Here is a 15,183-nt window from a genome sequence, read left to right as displayed (position 1 = left end):
CCCCAGAGAGTAACATGTACGAATTCAATTTGGAGTGAGCCCACTAGAGAGGTGCAAAGATCGCTGCATGTGCAAGCATGCATACATGCAGGCAGGCCTTTGCAAAGTATATAATGTGGGATTTAAATGCTCCCACCTGGTTTTATGTAGAATCCAGCATGAAGAAGAATTGTGCTGCTTGGGCGCATTATATTGCTCTTCCATTCCCCTCCCCACCCCTCATGTCGCCTTCCCTTCCCATCCTCTCATGCTGCCTTCTATTCCCCTCCCCACATGCTGCCTTCCCTTACCTTCACTTACCTCCTCCAAAATCCCCTCCCCTCTCCACCAACCCCCCCATGATGGACATCTCAGGGCGGTCTCCGCATTCTGTATTAACGTACCCCATTTTGTTCAATCCAGTACTATACCTACCCACCCCTTCTCCACAAGTCCTGCTACCAAACACAAGTCGAGAACTCAACCCCCCCCCTCCGCCATTTCCCCATACCAAATGCAAGTCCAGAATCCCCTCCCCTCATGCTTACTCCTCCCAACTCCCCCCCCCGGAGTGTATAAGCGACGTTTGGTGGGGCATCGCTCTCCCCACCTCCCCCCCATCAATTCCTCACTCTTCCTCCCTTCCTAAATCCTTCCCTCCTCACTCTGTCCTAGCCCCATCACCGCTCTCTTGCTCTCTCCTTAATATTGTTGTGGTTCTGTAAAGTCGCATGTCTCCAAGGCAATGGCACACAACATACAGTGATTCCAAGGCAGTTATTTCAATAGTATGTGTATTAGTCCTTTCCATATGTCTAGTGGGTAAAGGGGAAAGATGCGTTGCGTGGGACTCTTTCAGTTTGACTTAATATATCTCTTTAATCTTCAACACTTGCAGTTCTTCCACTCTTTTGCTCCACCTCTTTCTCACACGAAACACGCAAGCACACATGCCAACCAATAGAATCCAAGCGAGCCGCGTAGCGAGTGGTGCATATGCATTTGCGCGCCAATTTTCAACGGCCATTTCACCTCAGACCTTTATTCCGCACACCAAACTGCACCACGCTCACCACAATCACTCCCGTTATTGTAGGAGTGTAGGAGTGGCCTTGAATGAAGGTCAGCACACGTTCGGGTCCAGAGAGGGTCTCTAAAAACCATAGCCCCAAGTAAAAGTTGGAGCTCCGGTGCATGCCCCTGTTGGCCAGCGACCGAGCCATTTTTTGCCTTTGGGGTCTGGTGGAGCGTGGCTATGACCACGATGGACCAATAGGGAAGCTCAATTTCGTTAGAGCTTCTTTTGATCCGATGTTTGGCTCCTCCCCTGGTCCAGGGCTCATAAAAGGGACGAACACGGCTCATTTCGGGCAGAGCATCGCCGGGGACAGAGCTGGAGAGAATATCGCCAGACATGCAGGCGATCCTAATTCGTATGCGTGAATATTTTCCCACCTGCAGAAGCTGTCAGTAGCCGACAGACCGCCGATGAGCGAGGAAGTGTAAGTGAGCACAGTCGGATTTTCGTTTTTGACAAAATGACGGATCACTGTGGTCTCATCGCCAGTGATCACTGTATTGAAGAAGTTGGGATCGCTGTTCACAGTCTCCAGCATGTCCTGTACAATCTCCAAACGGAGTTGCTTCTGCTCGATTGTTAGCAGCTTTGGCACGAACTTCGCTGAGATTCTCCTTAAGCCCCAATCCTCAGTCACAATGGAATGAACGGATCCAATGGTGACGCCTGCCTCGTCTGCAAGTTCTCTGATCGTGATTCGACGATCCTGCATCAGCAGGGTCCTCACTTGGTCAATGACGATCTCATTTCGGGATGTTGAGGGCCTACCAGAACGTGCTTCACTTTCCACTGATGTGCGACCATCTTTGAAGCGGTTGTACCACTCTTTTATCTGTGTGGTGCCCATTGCTTCGTTCCCGAAGGCCTGTTGAATCTTGCGGATCGTTTCCACTTGGGAATCGCCAAGCTTTACACAAAATTTGATGCGGTGGCATTGTTCAAGTTTTTCCGTCATTTTGTCAAAAACGAAAATCTGACAGCGCTCACTTACACTTCCTCACTCATCTGCGGTTCGTCGGCGACTGACAGCTTCTGCAGGCGGGAAAATATTCACGCATAGGGATTAGGATCGCCTACATACCTGCACCAAACCACGCCTCCCTAGCTTCATTTGTTTACGCAAGAAAAATTAAGGTTGGATACTTTTTGAACACACCTCGTATATAAAGTTGAAAGTGCGTCTGTGTTTCTCTGTGACCTATGCACGCGAAAAGTACTGGACTGATCCTCACCAAACTTCACATGCTGACAGAACATGTACCCGGGAGTGTCCCGATGTAAAAGAATTGTACTTCCGACTTCCGGTTTCTGAATTATGACGTCATCACCCGATTTCGTAACCTTAATTTTTCAAGTTCAGCCGATTGACATGGGGCCAACGCCATATACAATATATCTAGCATATGATTTTAAGTTTTTGTTTGTCTGTTTGTTTGTTTGTCTGCACGCGCTAATCTCCTGAAAGGTGAAAGATAGCAGCTAACCACTGAAACAAAAAATGTCGGGATGGGCCCCGGGAAGGTTATAGGCTATGTGGCAAGGCCCCTCGGCCGGGAGGGGGGGGGGTTACCCCCTCACCAACCCCCTTAGCCTATGACTGCCATGGCCCAATAGGGAACTGATACTGTGCTCGCGTCAGACATATGTATAGAAGATTAAATTCATTCAAAAAGAACCCGGGCAGCGCCGGGTGCATTCACCAAGTTCGCAATAAATCCCATTACCATACCACATAACTTTCCTCGCATCCTGGTTGAAATAAATGTGTTGTTATAAATGTTCCCAGCTCAATTTTGTCTTTTTCTCCATCGGTCTCGCATGGCCCGCACCCTAGCTTAGCCAGGATGTTATTCCCCGAGAATCTGTTAAATAGCACGAACGTACTTGGCAGCTCCGCTCGGCTGCACCTGATCTGGTAGGTAACCTAAATAATGAAAGTACATACCGAGGGTGTGATTCCCCGATAAGAAAGTCACATGTCCTTCGGTAAACGGTTGTGAGACGGAGGACCCTAAGTCACATGGTCAAGTTATTGGCGTTTGCGGTCGATTAGCGACTCGTCACAACACAAAGTTATTCATGTGCGATGGCCTGTGATTCCCGGTGAGCCCAGAGAGGTACCTGAGACAGCCCCTCCCTCGTGGTTCCACCGCAACGCCGGGTCCACAACAATATTCCCATCAGCAAAGCAACAGGTTGTATTTGCTAGCATCATAATAAGGATTAATATTATTGTCATTATCAGTGTTGTGATAATAATGAAGAAATGTTGTAAAGGTGCCATTTTTTAGCTCACCTGGACTTCAGTCAGGTGGGCTTGTGCGATCGAGCAGTGTCCGTAGGTGAGTGAGTCAGTCAGTCAGTCAGTCAGTCCATAAACACTTCAGTCAATATTGCTTGAACTAAACACACAATTATGATGAAACTTGGCCACAAGCTTCATATATGATGCTTAATGAAGGTATATTGACCACATCAAAATCTGTGCTCATTGAGAGGGATCCACAGGGGATTTGGGATGCAGGTATTTGCTCTCTTCTCCAAAACTACACACCAGATTTCGATGAAACTTGACCACAACCTTCATCACCCATGATGTTCCATAGTATATCAACCACATCAAAATATGCACACATTAAGGGGTCTACGGGGGAGGAGGGGGGGTTTAACCCCCCCCCCCCCAAAATAGATTAGCTCTCTTCTCCGAAACTACACACACACACAATTATGGAACCTGACCACAACCTTCATCAGCAGTGATGGACCAAAGTGTATCGACGGCATCAAAATATGCGCTCAATAAGGGGGTCTACGGAGGGGAGGGGGTTAATTCCTCAAAATAGGTATTTGCGCTCTTTTCCAAAACTACACACACGATCTTGATGAAACTTGACCACAACCCTCATCGCTCATGATGTACCAAAATGTGTTCACGGCATTAAAAAATAAATAAATAATCAGTGTCTCAAGGGGTCTGCAGGAGATTTGAGTGACTGTGCTCCTGATCCAGGTAAGCTTCAGGACATGCAGCCCTATATTTATGAGTAATCATCATACCTACCGCAATTTGACTGCCATCCTCACTCAAATACTGCTTCACATCTTGTAGGGCCTGCACTGCAATCTTCCTGCATCACACAAACACGCAGTTTCACGAATCAGTTTACGTTCAATGCAAAACTTCGGATTTACAGGTTTACTTTACTAATCCAATAAACATAAGCAATTGTGACCATGGTTTTGAATAAAACTTGAAATATTCATCTAAATATTTTTCCTTTGTTATCCACACTTCAATGTCAACCGATTTCGTTCATTTAATCTCATTCATTTTCTCTGTAATTCCTCAAACATTATCTTTTCTGTCGTTTGATCGAAACACAAAGTTGAAAGATCTGGCCTTTGTTATTCAAAACTCCTGGGATCGTCCATGTAGCAATAGGAGGTTTCTAAAATGACAAACCATGAATCTGTAATGAGGTAATATCATGGTGGTTTTGATTAGGCATATCAAGGAATATCCCACCAATTTCAGGTTCTTCACTTTCATAATGTGCCTGGTGTTGGCTTTATGGTTCGGGTGATGGGCTTGGGATCCTAGAGTCCTGAGTTCAAATCCCGCTTGGTCGATGAATTAATACCAGGTGGGGTTGACTCAGCCTGTCATCCTTCTGAGGGTGGCAAAATGAGTGCCAGCTTGCTGGGATGATTGAGCCTTTGAGTATCTTGTGTCAGAGTGGTGACCTGTTCAGTATTGTGCCCAATAGCCAAGGAGACTGCTTTGGAAGCACTGATGTGCTGTACAGAGTATGGTCTCCATCCATCCATCCATTGGGACCATACACTGTGCAGAGCGTTGGTGTTGCTTAAGCGGTCTCCTTGGCTATTGGGCACAATCCTGGATGGGTCGCCACTCCGACACAGGATACCAGCAAGCCGGCGCTCATTTTGCCGATCTCAGAAGGATGACAGGCTGAGTCTAACCCCACCTGGTATTAATTCAACAGCTGAGTGGGATTTGAACTCGGGATCCTAGAATCCCAAGCTCACCACCCTAACCAATTGGCCAACACCAGACATATGGTCCCAATGGATGGAGTTTTATAATCCTTCTTCCATATTATGCATATCTAAATTTGAAAAAGCCTCTTCTGGCTGCTAAACAGCTGCTTCAGCTCCACTTATTAGGCATGAGTTTAGCAGCTCGAAGATTGTACTGCAGCCAATACCGGGAAGATAATTTATTTATCAATGTTATGGACGAGCCCATTCCAGAGAGGGAACGTCTCCGGGGTGAACTGGTCGATAAAATTGAGAATGAAATTCTCTTCCTGGTATTGGCTCCAGTACAACCCCATGGAGATTGTAGCTCTGCTGAACTCATGCCTCATAGGTGGTGTCTGTGTCGCTGTAATAACCAGAAGAGCCTTTCTCACTTTAAATTGTTCCTGGCTGCTCCCAGCACTGTTTTGTGTACCACAGACAGGTTAACGTGTGGTCGGTATTTCTTGGTGGTCAGGATGCATGCAGCAATAGTTGGTGTGGCACTTCCTTCCTGGTACCCACTACAGTGACGGGATCTGATCAACATGTATCTTTATGTTCTCCAAGTAAAGTGCTTAGTGAATGAAGTAGAAAGTGAAGCAAACGGGTATGCAAAATGAGTGGAGTGAGGAAGGTCTAAAAGAGCCTGTTGTGGTGTTTAGGAAAAGTTGTGGTGCAACGTGTGGTGACCTGCGAAGCTGAGCACCCTCTTCATTTTCTGGGCTGAAGAAGGAGGATGATGCCTGGCTTGTAGTCTCTCTTCTATATTCCCCGAGATTAAACACTGCACACAACATAATTGATATTCTTCTTTCATCCTTTTTGATATTTTACGAGCATAGAGTCTAAGGGAGCAATTTTTATGGGACCATGTACCATTTAGTGCGTCATATCGACGGACATGATGTAACTCAGAAAGGTGTTGAGAGCACACAATGATACTTATTTGAAAATGGGGAGGGGAGGGGGGGATGGTAATAACTTTACAAAGGACAACAGACGTAATTAGAGGAGGCGTCGAAGGAGTGGTTAGAGTGTTTTAGGGTAAATACATTTGGAAGTAAGCAAGGTACTAATACTCACAAACATACATATCCTACCACACTATTCTTCCCTGCCATCTGTATCCTCAGGATTGTTCTTCAACTAATCAACTGTACCTTACTCCAACAACTCTCCAAGTTCCATGTACAAAGTATACTCTATTATGGAAAAAGCCCCATCTCATCGCTCTTCTTGTTCTGTCTTTCACTTTTAAATCTTCATGCCCCACCCTGGTTTTACTACCCGCCTCCACTTGAAAAGAAATCTACTGTCAAACCATCGAAATACAAACAACCTAATGTGGGCAAACCACATTTCAAAGTTGGCCTCCAAAGCCAGTCACCGATTGGATATCCTCCATCATACAAAGTGCTTCCTTGGCACACCTGAACTCCTATCCACCTGCAAGGCCTCATGCAGTACTGTTCTCCCATCTGGACTGGCACCCCTGCCTCACACCTTGCTGAGCTTGACTCCGTGGAAACCAAGGCCTTCAAGATAATAGGAATCTCTCGCACTGAGGCCGAGTCTATGGGACTATCACTTTGCCATCACAGACAGGTTGGTGATCTCTGTCTTCCACCGCCTCATTTCTGGTGTTGTACGTTCTGCTCTTTCCGTGCTTTGCCCCCAAAGATTCTGCAGGGTGCACATAGTCCACCATCAGCAGCCTCCTGGTGAAACTCCAAAAATCCAGAACCACTGCTCACCTTCACTCTTCTTTCCTCTTTTTTTTTCCTGCCGATGGAATGAAGTTCCACATTCTCTTCAATCTCATTCTTCTTTCCAGGTCTTCAAGCTCACTGCTCCTCACATCACCCACCTCCTTCCAAAGTTCCAGTTTTTCCTTCCTGAGAGTTTTCTTCTGCATTCGTCATGTCCGCAGAGTGCATCGTCCCCAACCTCTCTTTACCCCCCACGTCGCTTGTTTGTCCGAGACTGCGTGTGTTTTGTCCCTTGGCCCTACTTTTGCTTTCCCCTCCCTGTCTTTCTGCTGTTCCTTTTGTTCTGTTGCATTCTGATCCATTCAGTGTTCCAGCTCTTCCACGAGCCTCAACTTTGTGAACTTTTTTTTATTAAGCGCCAAGGGTGATATCCTAGACACAGCCACTGGATTGGCTGCTAAAATTGGTGCACATGACTTGGTTTTCGGCCTCCACGTCGCCAAGAATGCATCCAGCGTGTGTGAGAAAGTTGCAACTATGCTGCAACAAGCATCGATAACTGCGCAGATGACAATGACGTGTTAAGGCCCAACTGCCAAACCTACAGGAGCAAAGGGATTCCTTAATGCGAGTAAAGAGCATGCCAAGGACGACGTAGCTGCTAAACAAACTCTCCCGAGACAACAACAGGTCTCTTGGCGACTTCAACGTGGGAATGCATGTTTAAAAATGTCGAACAAGACCACCAAGTGCTACATTACGAAACACTTGATGCATGCATCAAAGTCATTGACCTTTGATTCCCACGAACCAGGCTACACGTTGCTGAGTGACATCAAAGAAGTCTTGTTGAAAGCTGCAAATTCAACTGACCAGGAATACAACATTGGCATCAAGACAAAAGAGTTGTATGAAAACGACATCGACTTTGACCATCTGGAAGGTGAACTTAAGCTCCGCGGTGGACTCCTTCGCCAAGCACGACCCAAAGTCAAGACAGTTACTTCAACCGACACGGACGGTCATGTCTATCATCGTATACAACGAATGTATGAGCATTGAGCACGGCATTCTCTAATATCATACAACTATGACAGACATACCTTCTGGCACCCATGAGTGCAGCATAAGGTGAAAGATCGTTATCTGCACAGATAAGGTTAAAGACACACCTGCGCAGTAAAATAAAGGAGTAAACATACATCAAACTTCTCACACTTCACACTGATAAGAAAAAAAACAGATGAACTAGATATCACATAGCTTGTGTCAACTGTTTTACGAAAGTCATGCTAACTAACTCCACTCGTTCGCATTAGTTTGCCCATAGTTCCAATTGTCAATGTGGCAACTTCATTTACCAATCCAACGAGCATCCAAATCCATGGGATGGTGCAACTTTAGGGTGTGGAGTGAGGTTCAATGGAATATAGTAGTGCCCCTCTCCCAGATAAGGATGCCCCTCTCCCATTTTGTCCCCCCCCCCTTTCAAATTTGTTCAGTCAGCCCTGGCTGGCATGATGGCCGAGACTCGCTCGAGGTACACATATTTGCTTCGAATCTCAGCCGAGCTATAAACTCATACCAGTGTTTCGCAGGCAGGGCGATTCATCAATGTGTTTGCCGTCCCTCGGATAGACGTTAAACTGGGAGTCCCGTCTGCCGGAATTAGTTGGTCGATGTTAAAGATCCCATGGTGTACAGGCATCAACAGCGAATTCTAAGTACCTGTCCAAACTACTGCTGGAAAGGCGGAGGCAAACCACCCAGCATAAGCCTTGCCGAGAGACTGCTCGGCGGCATCGATGCTCTGTGAAGGGTACGGTACTTCAAATCAAAGAACTTATGCTGGTGTACGGAACACCCAGCTTAATGTCAATCTGGGGGGTGCTGTATTTTGTGATGCAACGTGCTGTCAGGGAAACACCTGTTGAGAGTCTAGCGGTGAAACGAACCCAGACTAGACAGGCCACAGGTAAGCGCGTTACCTCGGCACCATTCTGTTGGACTTTCCTCTGCATGAGGTTAAGCTGATTGGCCTTGAATTTTCTTGTGCTTCTCTTAATCATTTCAGGTACGATTTCCCCCCCCCCCCCCCCGACTACAAAAATAATTAAATAATGCACGAGATGAAACTACCACCTAAAAAACTGTCTGAACCCATTTAAATATTAGAGACCTCGATCAAAAGCTTACAGATGTCCTTGATGAGAAAACATGATGCCAGAAGTCCTGGTGGTTGGAGATTTTAACTCTCAGTGTCAGGGGCAACTCCACTCGGCAAACACCACTCGCATTTACAGTGTCGGACTTTTGGGATGAAAGACCTCTAAATGAATGCTACACCTTTGGTTGGCACGCCGATCCAGTTGAGGTAGCGCGTCAGCTTCTTGGCCATGTAGGTCTTGCCCCGAGCAGGAAGACCAACCATGACGACCAACGTGGGTGCAACCGTGATGTGGGTACTGCGCCCTGAGGATCATCCAAACATACACTTAGCATTCTTACTTTATTGGCATTATAAGCTTCTTTTTTTAGCAAAATACAGTCCACCTGAATGCTGTTGAGGAAATAGGGATGGAGTTAGAGGTCAGGTTGCCAGATACATGTTAGATCTGCTTCATCGTGAAACTATGTTCTCAGAAAGGTCGTTTTTCTTCGCTTTAATAATTAAATAATTTTTTAAAAAATTCACCTTTTCAACAGATGTTTGCCTCGCTGGAATTACGAGTCATTCGTCTTTCCAGAAACCATCGAGACCTTTCATCCATTCGACATAGTTGTTTAATCTCCTTGCAAATCGGAGACTCGCTGCAGCTGCGTTACAACCTCGTGCCTTTCAGTGCCAGTTTTGACCTTCGTCGTGAACATCCCCCGAGAAATCGAAATGCCAACCCTCTTGGGCACCCTTCCAGTTTGTAACATGGATGCCAAGTTTGAGATGGATTAAAAAAAAAAAAATTATGATTTAGCAAACAAACACGCAGACCCTTTGTGCTTTATAGTACTGCATTCGTTAGTTACTTATCTCATTATTATGATTACACAATGTTGTTCAAGCATTGTACTCACAAGACAGATAATAACAGTGAATGCGTTCAATCGGCTTTATGGGTTGATGGAACCGGTTTACATGGCAGGTCTGCATGTTTCCACTTAATCTTTGGCACTCATCAACTAACTTGGGTTCGCATATCCTAAAAAAAAACATTCTTGTGTACCTGTGGGCAGTGGTTTGGCGTGCCCTGAGGTCAAAGCCCTTTTAATTGCGAGCTCAGATGCCAATCAGATTGATCTGATACCCGTCTCTCAAACTCCCAAATTATTTTATTTGAAGCCTAATTGTACCACGGAAGGGAACAAGCAACTCTACCTTGATCAGAAGATAAATAATTAAATTGATTGTAGATAAACAAGAACAGCAAACAAAATAAGACAGGCTAATGAACTAGAGCAGCACTCGGTAGAGCACATACCTCCACCAGGCTGAACAGTTTATGTTTCGTATCCCACTGACCTACCCAACTCATCCGCCGTGTTTTCTCATAATCCATCCACAACTTTTTGAGATATCGTAATATATATATATATATATATATATATATATATATATATATATATATATATATATATATATATATATCGTTTTTGGGGCTCATCTCTCAATGGTGAAGAATCACTTAAAAAAAATTTTTTTTTAATTCTCATCTCCGGATCTTCATCAAAATCGAATCTCTTCCTCCTTGTCAAAACACCCAACCGGTCCACCAAGTTTCGTCCGAATCCATCCATAAGTTTTTGAGATATCCTGCTCAAAAAAAGACGGACAGACGGGTGAAAACATAACATCCATCTAGCTTCGGTGGTGGAGGTAGTAACTAACCACAATCATCAACTGTAATGCTGTGGGCCAGCAGGGTAAGTTAAAGAATGGGAAAGCATAAAGTCAAAGTGGGAGTAAAGATTCAAGGTTGAAGAAAAAGAAAGGGATCAGGCCGAATCGGAAGATGCTGGGAGGTACAGTGCACCTTCAGAAAGTATTCACACCCCTCGGCTTTTGGCACATTTTGTTGTGCTACAAATTGAATTTAAAATGGATTAAATTTAAATTTTTTGTCACTGATATACACAAAACACCCCACAACGACAATGTGAAAACAAATTTTCAGAATTTTTTGCAAATTAATTAAAAATTAAAAGGCTGAAATATCATGCATCAATAAGTATTCAAGCCTCTGAGTCAATACTTTGTAGAAGCTCCTTTGGCAGCGATTACAGCTTCGAGTTTTCTCGGGTATGTCTATCATCTTTACACATCTAGAGTTTGGGATTTCCCACCCCCCCCCCCCCCCCCATTCTTCATTGCAGATTTACTCAAGCTCTGTCAAGTTGGATTGGGAGCGTCGGTGAACAGCAATCTTCAAGTCTTTCCACAGATTCTCAATGGGATTCAAGTCTGGGCTTTAGCTGGGCCACTCAAGAACTTTCATGTTCTTGTTCTGAAGCCATTCCAGTGTTACTTTGGCTGTGTGCTTGGGGTTATTGTGCTAGTGGAATGTAAATCATCGTCTCAGTCTATGGTCTTTTGCACTCTGAAGCAGGTTCTCCTCAAGGATTTGCCTGTATTCGGCTCCATTCATAGTTCCCTCTATCCTTACAAGTCTCTGAGTCCCAGCGGCTGAAAATCATCCCCATAGCGCGATGATGCCACCACCATGCTTCACGGTAGGGATGGTGTTAGATGGGTGATGAGCCGTGCTCGGTTTCCACCAGACATAGCACTTTGCATTCAGGCCAAATAGTTCAATTTTTGTCTCATCAGACCACAGAATCTCTTGCCTCCTTCTCTCAGTACTTCACGTGCCATTTTGCAAGCTCCAGGTGTGCTGTCACGTGTCTTTTTCTTAGGAGCGGCTTCCGTTTGGTCACTCTTCCGTAAAGTCTCGATTTATGAAGTGCTGAAGACTTTTGTCCTTCTGGCAGGTTTTCCCATCTCAGCAAAGGAACTCTGTAGTTCTGTCGGAGTGGTCATTGGGTTCTGAGTCCCCTCCATAACCAAGGTCCTTCTTGCTCAGTTTTGTCGGACAGCCAGCTCTAGGAAGAGTCTTGGTAGTTCCATATTCTTTACATTTCCTAATGATGGAGCTCCCTGTACTCTTGAGAACTTTCAACACTCCAGAAATTGTTTTATACCCTTCACCAGATCTATGCGTCCTCACAATTCTATCTTGGAGTTATACGGACAGTTCCTTGGACTTCACGGTAGAGTTTCTGCTCTGACGTGGACTGTTAACTGAAGGACCTTATATAGAAAGGTGTGTTTCTTTCTAAATCACATCCAATCAATTGAATTGGCCAGAGGTGGACTCCAATCAAGTTGTGGAGACAACTCAAGGAGGATCAAAGGAAATTGGATGCACCTGAGCTCAATTTGGAGTGTCATAGCAAAGGGGTTGATGGGGTTAATGATTTTGTAAAAATTTCTGAAAACATGTTTTTACTTTGTCATTATTAGGTATTTTGTGTAGATCAGTGACAAAAAAAATTTAAATTCAGGCTGTCAGTTCAACAAAATGTGCCAAAACTCAAGGGGTGTGAGAATACTTTCTGAAGGCACTGTAATATGGAGTAAGAGATGGAAAAGGAAGTTGAATGAGTGCTGACCGATATATTAGCAGCAGAGGCAGCTGGAATAAACGTCTACCAGCTCATGATGGCAGACAGGTCCGCACGCTTAACGTACATCTAAGGACTGGCAGTGTGATGAAACACCCTTCTTGCGAAACACAAATCCAGCAGGATATAGTCAGGTCTGGAATTGGACCCGGAGTCAACAGCTTGAAGGTAAATGTGCAACCACTGCAACAATCCAATCACTTCCTTCCTCGAGTACAATGGTATTTTTCTGTTGCTCAGTTGGTGATCCACGTCGCGCGCGCACGCACGCATGCACGCACGCACGCACGCACGCACGCACACTACAGCCAGGATATGCCAGATTTCATTTATATCCCAAGACAAGTTTCTGATTGAACATTCTGGGCTCGGTAGATCGATTGCGTTGCTTTTCAATCTGAGGTGCAAGGTTCGACTGAGACAAAGTTCAACTTAAACCATTGCTTCGGGTGAAGATCAAACGCCGCCACCTCCTCCACAACGGTGTGCGCCATACTGGGGACCTTCAATTAATCTGGACTTGGCCTGATGGAAGAGTTCATGTGATAAAGTATTTTGCTCAAATCGATCCACAGTGAAAATGTCCCAGTTTGTTCATGAAACATATGCTGGACAAGCCACAAGAAGAGATCATTTTGACCATCACTCCTCTATTGAGTCATGTCCACATACCTACACGAGGTTTATCCAAGACGAGCAGAAGCCAATGATAAAAAAAAAATATATATATATATATATATATATATATATATATATATATATAAAATATAAAAGAAAGAAAGTAAAAAAAAGAAAACTTATATTCTTGCGCTGGTTAAAAGAGCTCAAAAATGGTAGATTATGTTTCCAAACAGCAAATAAAAAATTTTTTGGGAAGCAATCGAGGCAGTGGTCTGTTCTCTATACACCGCCCATGTTCCATATACAGTCCGATTGAAAAAATTTCGAATTTTCCCCAAGGTTTAGATTAATTTGAAGCAGCTTTCACTGAATGTTTTTTTCTCTCCAAGAAGCGTTTCCATGTTTCAGGGTGGGACAGACAGACAGCATGAGCTCGATCGTATCCAGATTATTCAAACAACCACAACCACATCCTTTACATTCATGCAACACGTCTATTGTTTTACCAAATCATTCAGCAAGCCGAGTTACCAGATGCCCTCCTGCAAAATATGCCAATTAAGGTATCTTTATGTCTAAATGAGAGGAGAGACAAACAGATTGGAGTTCTCTGAAAGGTGTGCTCCAGGATGCAACACCCTCTGCAAGCACCGAACCAGAGTGGCAGCACACATTGGATTGGACGACCAGAAACTACCACTCTACACAGTGGTACCTTCTCATACCGTGCCACTCCACACAGTGGTACCTTCTCATACCGTGCCACTCCACACAGTGGTACCTTCTTATACCGTGCCACTCCCCACAGTGGTACCTTCTTATACCGTGCCACTCCACACAGTGGTACCTTCTCATACCGTGCCACTCCACACAGTGGTACCTTCTCATACCGTGCCACTTCACACAGTGGTACCTTCTCATACCGTGCCACTCCACACAGTGGTACCTTCTCATACCGTGCCACTCCACACAGTGGTACCTTCTTATCCCGTGCCACTCCACACAGTGGTACCTTCTCATACCGTGCCACTCTACACAGTGGTACCTTCTCATACCGTGCCACTCCACACAGTGGTACCTTCTCATACCGTGCCACTCCACACAGTGGTACCTTCTTATACCGTGCCACTCCACACAGTGGTACCTTCTCATACCGTGCCACTCCACACAGTGGTACCTTCTCATACCGTGCCACTCTACACAGTGGTACCTTCTCATACCGTGCCACTCCACACAGTGGTACCTTCTCATACCGTGCCACTCCACACAGTGGTACCTTCTTATACCGTGCCACTCCACACAGTGGCACCAGCACCACACTAATTAACACCATGCCACTACCATCACATGAACTCGGTGTCACCACCGTCACACTAACTCGGTGTCACCACCGTCACACTAACCACCGTCACAATGACTCGGTGTCCCCACCGTCCCACTAACTCGGTGTCACCACAATCACACTAACTCGTATCGGTGACACCACGTGTGTCTCCCACGGGATTCCTGCACCGCACTGTTTCCATCTCGGTGCTCGTTTGGTTCAAGGACAAAATGTTGCCTTTGTTTGTCCTTTCGCGGTTAGAAAGATCCTCACAAGTTTCCCAGTACGTACAGTCTACCCAGCACACTCACACGTGACTACCAACTACCACATCGGAGCAACTGGGAGTGTTTGGGTTTTTTTTTTTTAAACCGATTTGTAAACATTTATGACACGGACAAGGGACGGACACGAGACACGGACAAGGGACGGACACGGGACACGGACAAGGGACGGACACGAGACACGGAGAAGGGACGGACAACACAACGTTATTACAATCGGAATGTGTGATGAGAAACCATTGAACACGAGAAGGAGACGATACTACAAGGGGGTCCGTGACGGTGAGGGGGCGACACGTTCACGTCGACTTCACCAATTGGGACACAACGTGCGCTGTCCGGTTGTTTACTTGAGGTTTTATAACGGGTTCCCAGGCGGGTACATTCCAGCAGATTGGGCATGGAAAGGTGAACACACCATGGCAGGTCGGTGTGTCAATGTACGGTCCGACCATTTTCAAGGGGACT

General features: G+C 45.5%; 1 protein-coding gene across 7 annotated transcripts in view; it reads right to left on the bottom strand.

The window, feature by feature from the left end:
• LOC147008907 (6-phosphofructo-2-kinase/fructose-2,6-bisphosphatase 3-like) overlaps positions 1 to 15,183 on the bottom strand; it is a 40,203-nt gene that overhangs the window by 24,390 nt on the left and 630 nt on the right. For 5 of the 7 annotated variants that reach the window (XM_085863886.1, XM_085863883.1, XM_085863880.1 and 2 more), the window contains exons 2-4: positions 9,157 to 9,282; positions 5,792 to 5,885; positions 4,119 to 4,185 (exon numbers count right to left, since the gene is read on the bottom strand). In XM_085863886.1, coding sequence (XP_085720012.1) covers positions 4,119 to 4,185; positions 5,792 to 5,885; positions 9,157 to 9,241 — 246 coding nt within the window. In that variant the 5' untranslated portion in view covers positions 9,242 to 9,282. Of the gene's footprint in view, positions 1 to 4,118; positions 4,186 to 5,791; positions 5,886 to 9,156; positions 9,283 to 9,505; positions 10,343 to 15,183 lie in introns of those variants that run through there. The other 2 variants (XM_085863884.1, XM_085863887.1) reach the window with 2 other exon arrangements.

This window comes from Eptatretus burgeri, chromosome 18 (assembly GCF_056783735.1).
Source record: "Eptatretus burgeri isolate ZD-2024b chromosome 18, Ebu_testis_v1, whole genome shotgun sequence".
NCBI classification, from domain to species: Eukaryota; Metazoa; Chordata; class Myxini; order Myxiniformes; family Myxinidae; genus Eptatretus; species Eptatretus burgeri.
This window is presented reverse-complemented; position numbering and strand designations above follow the sequence as displayed.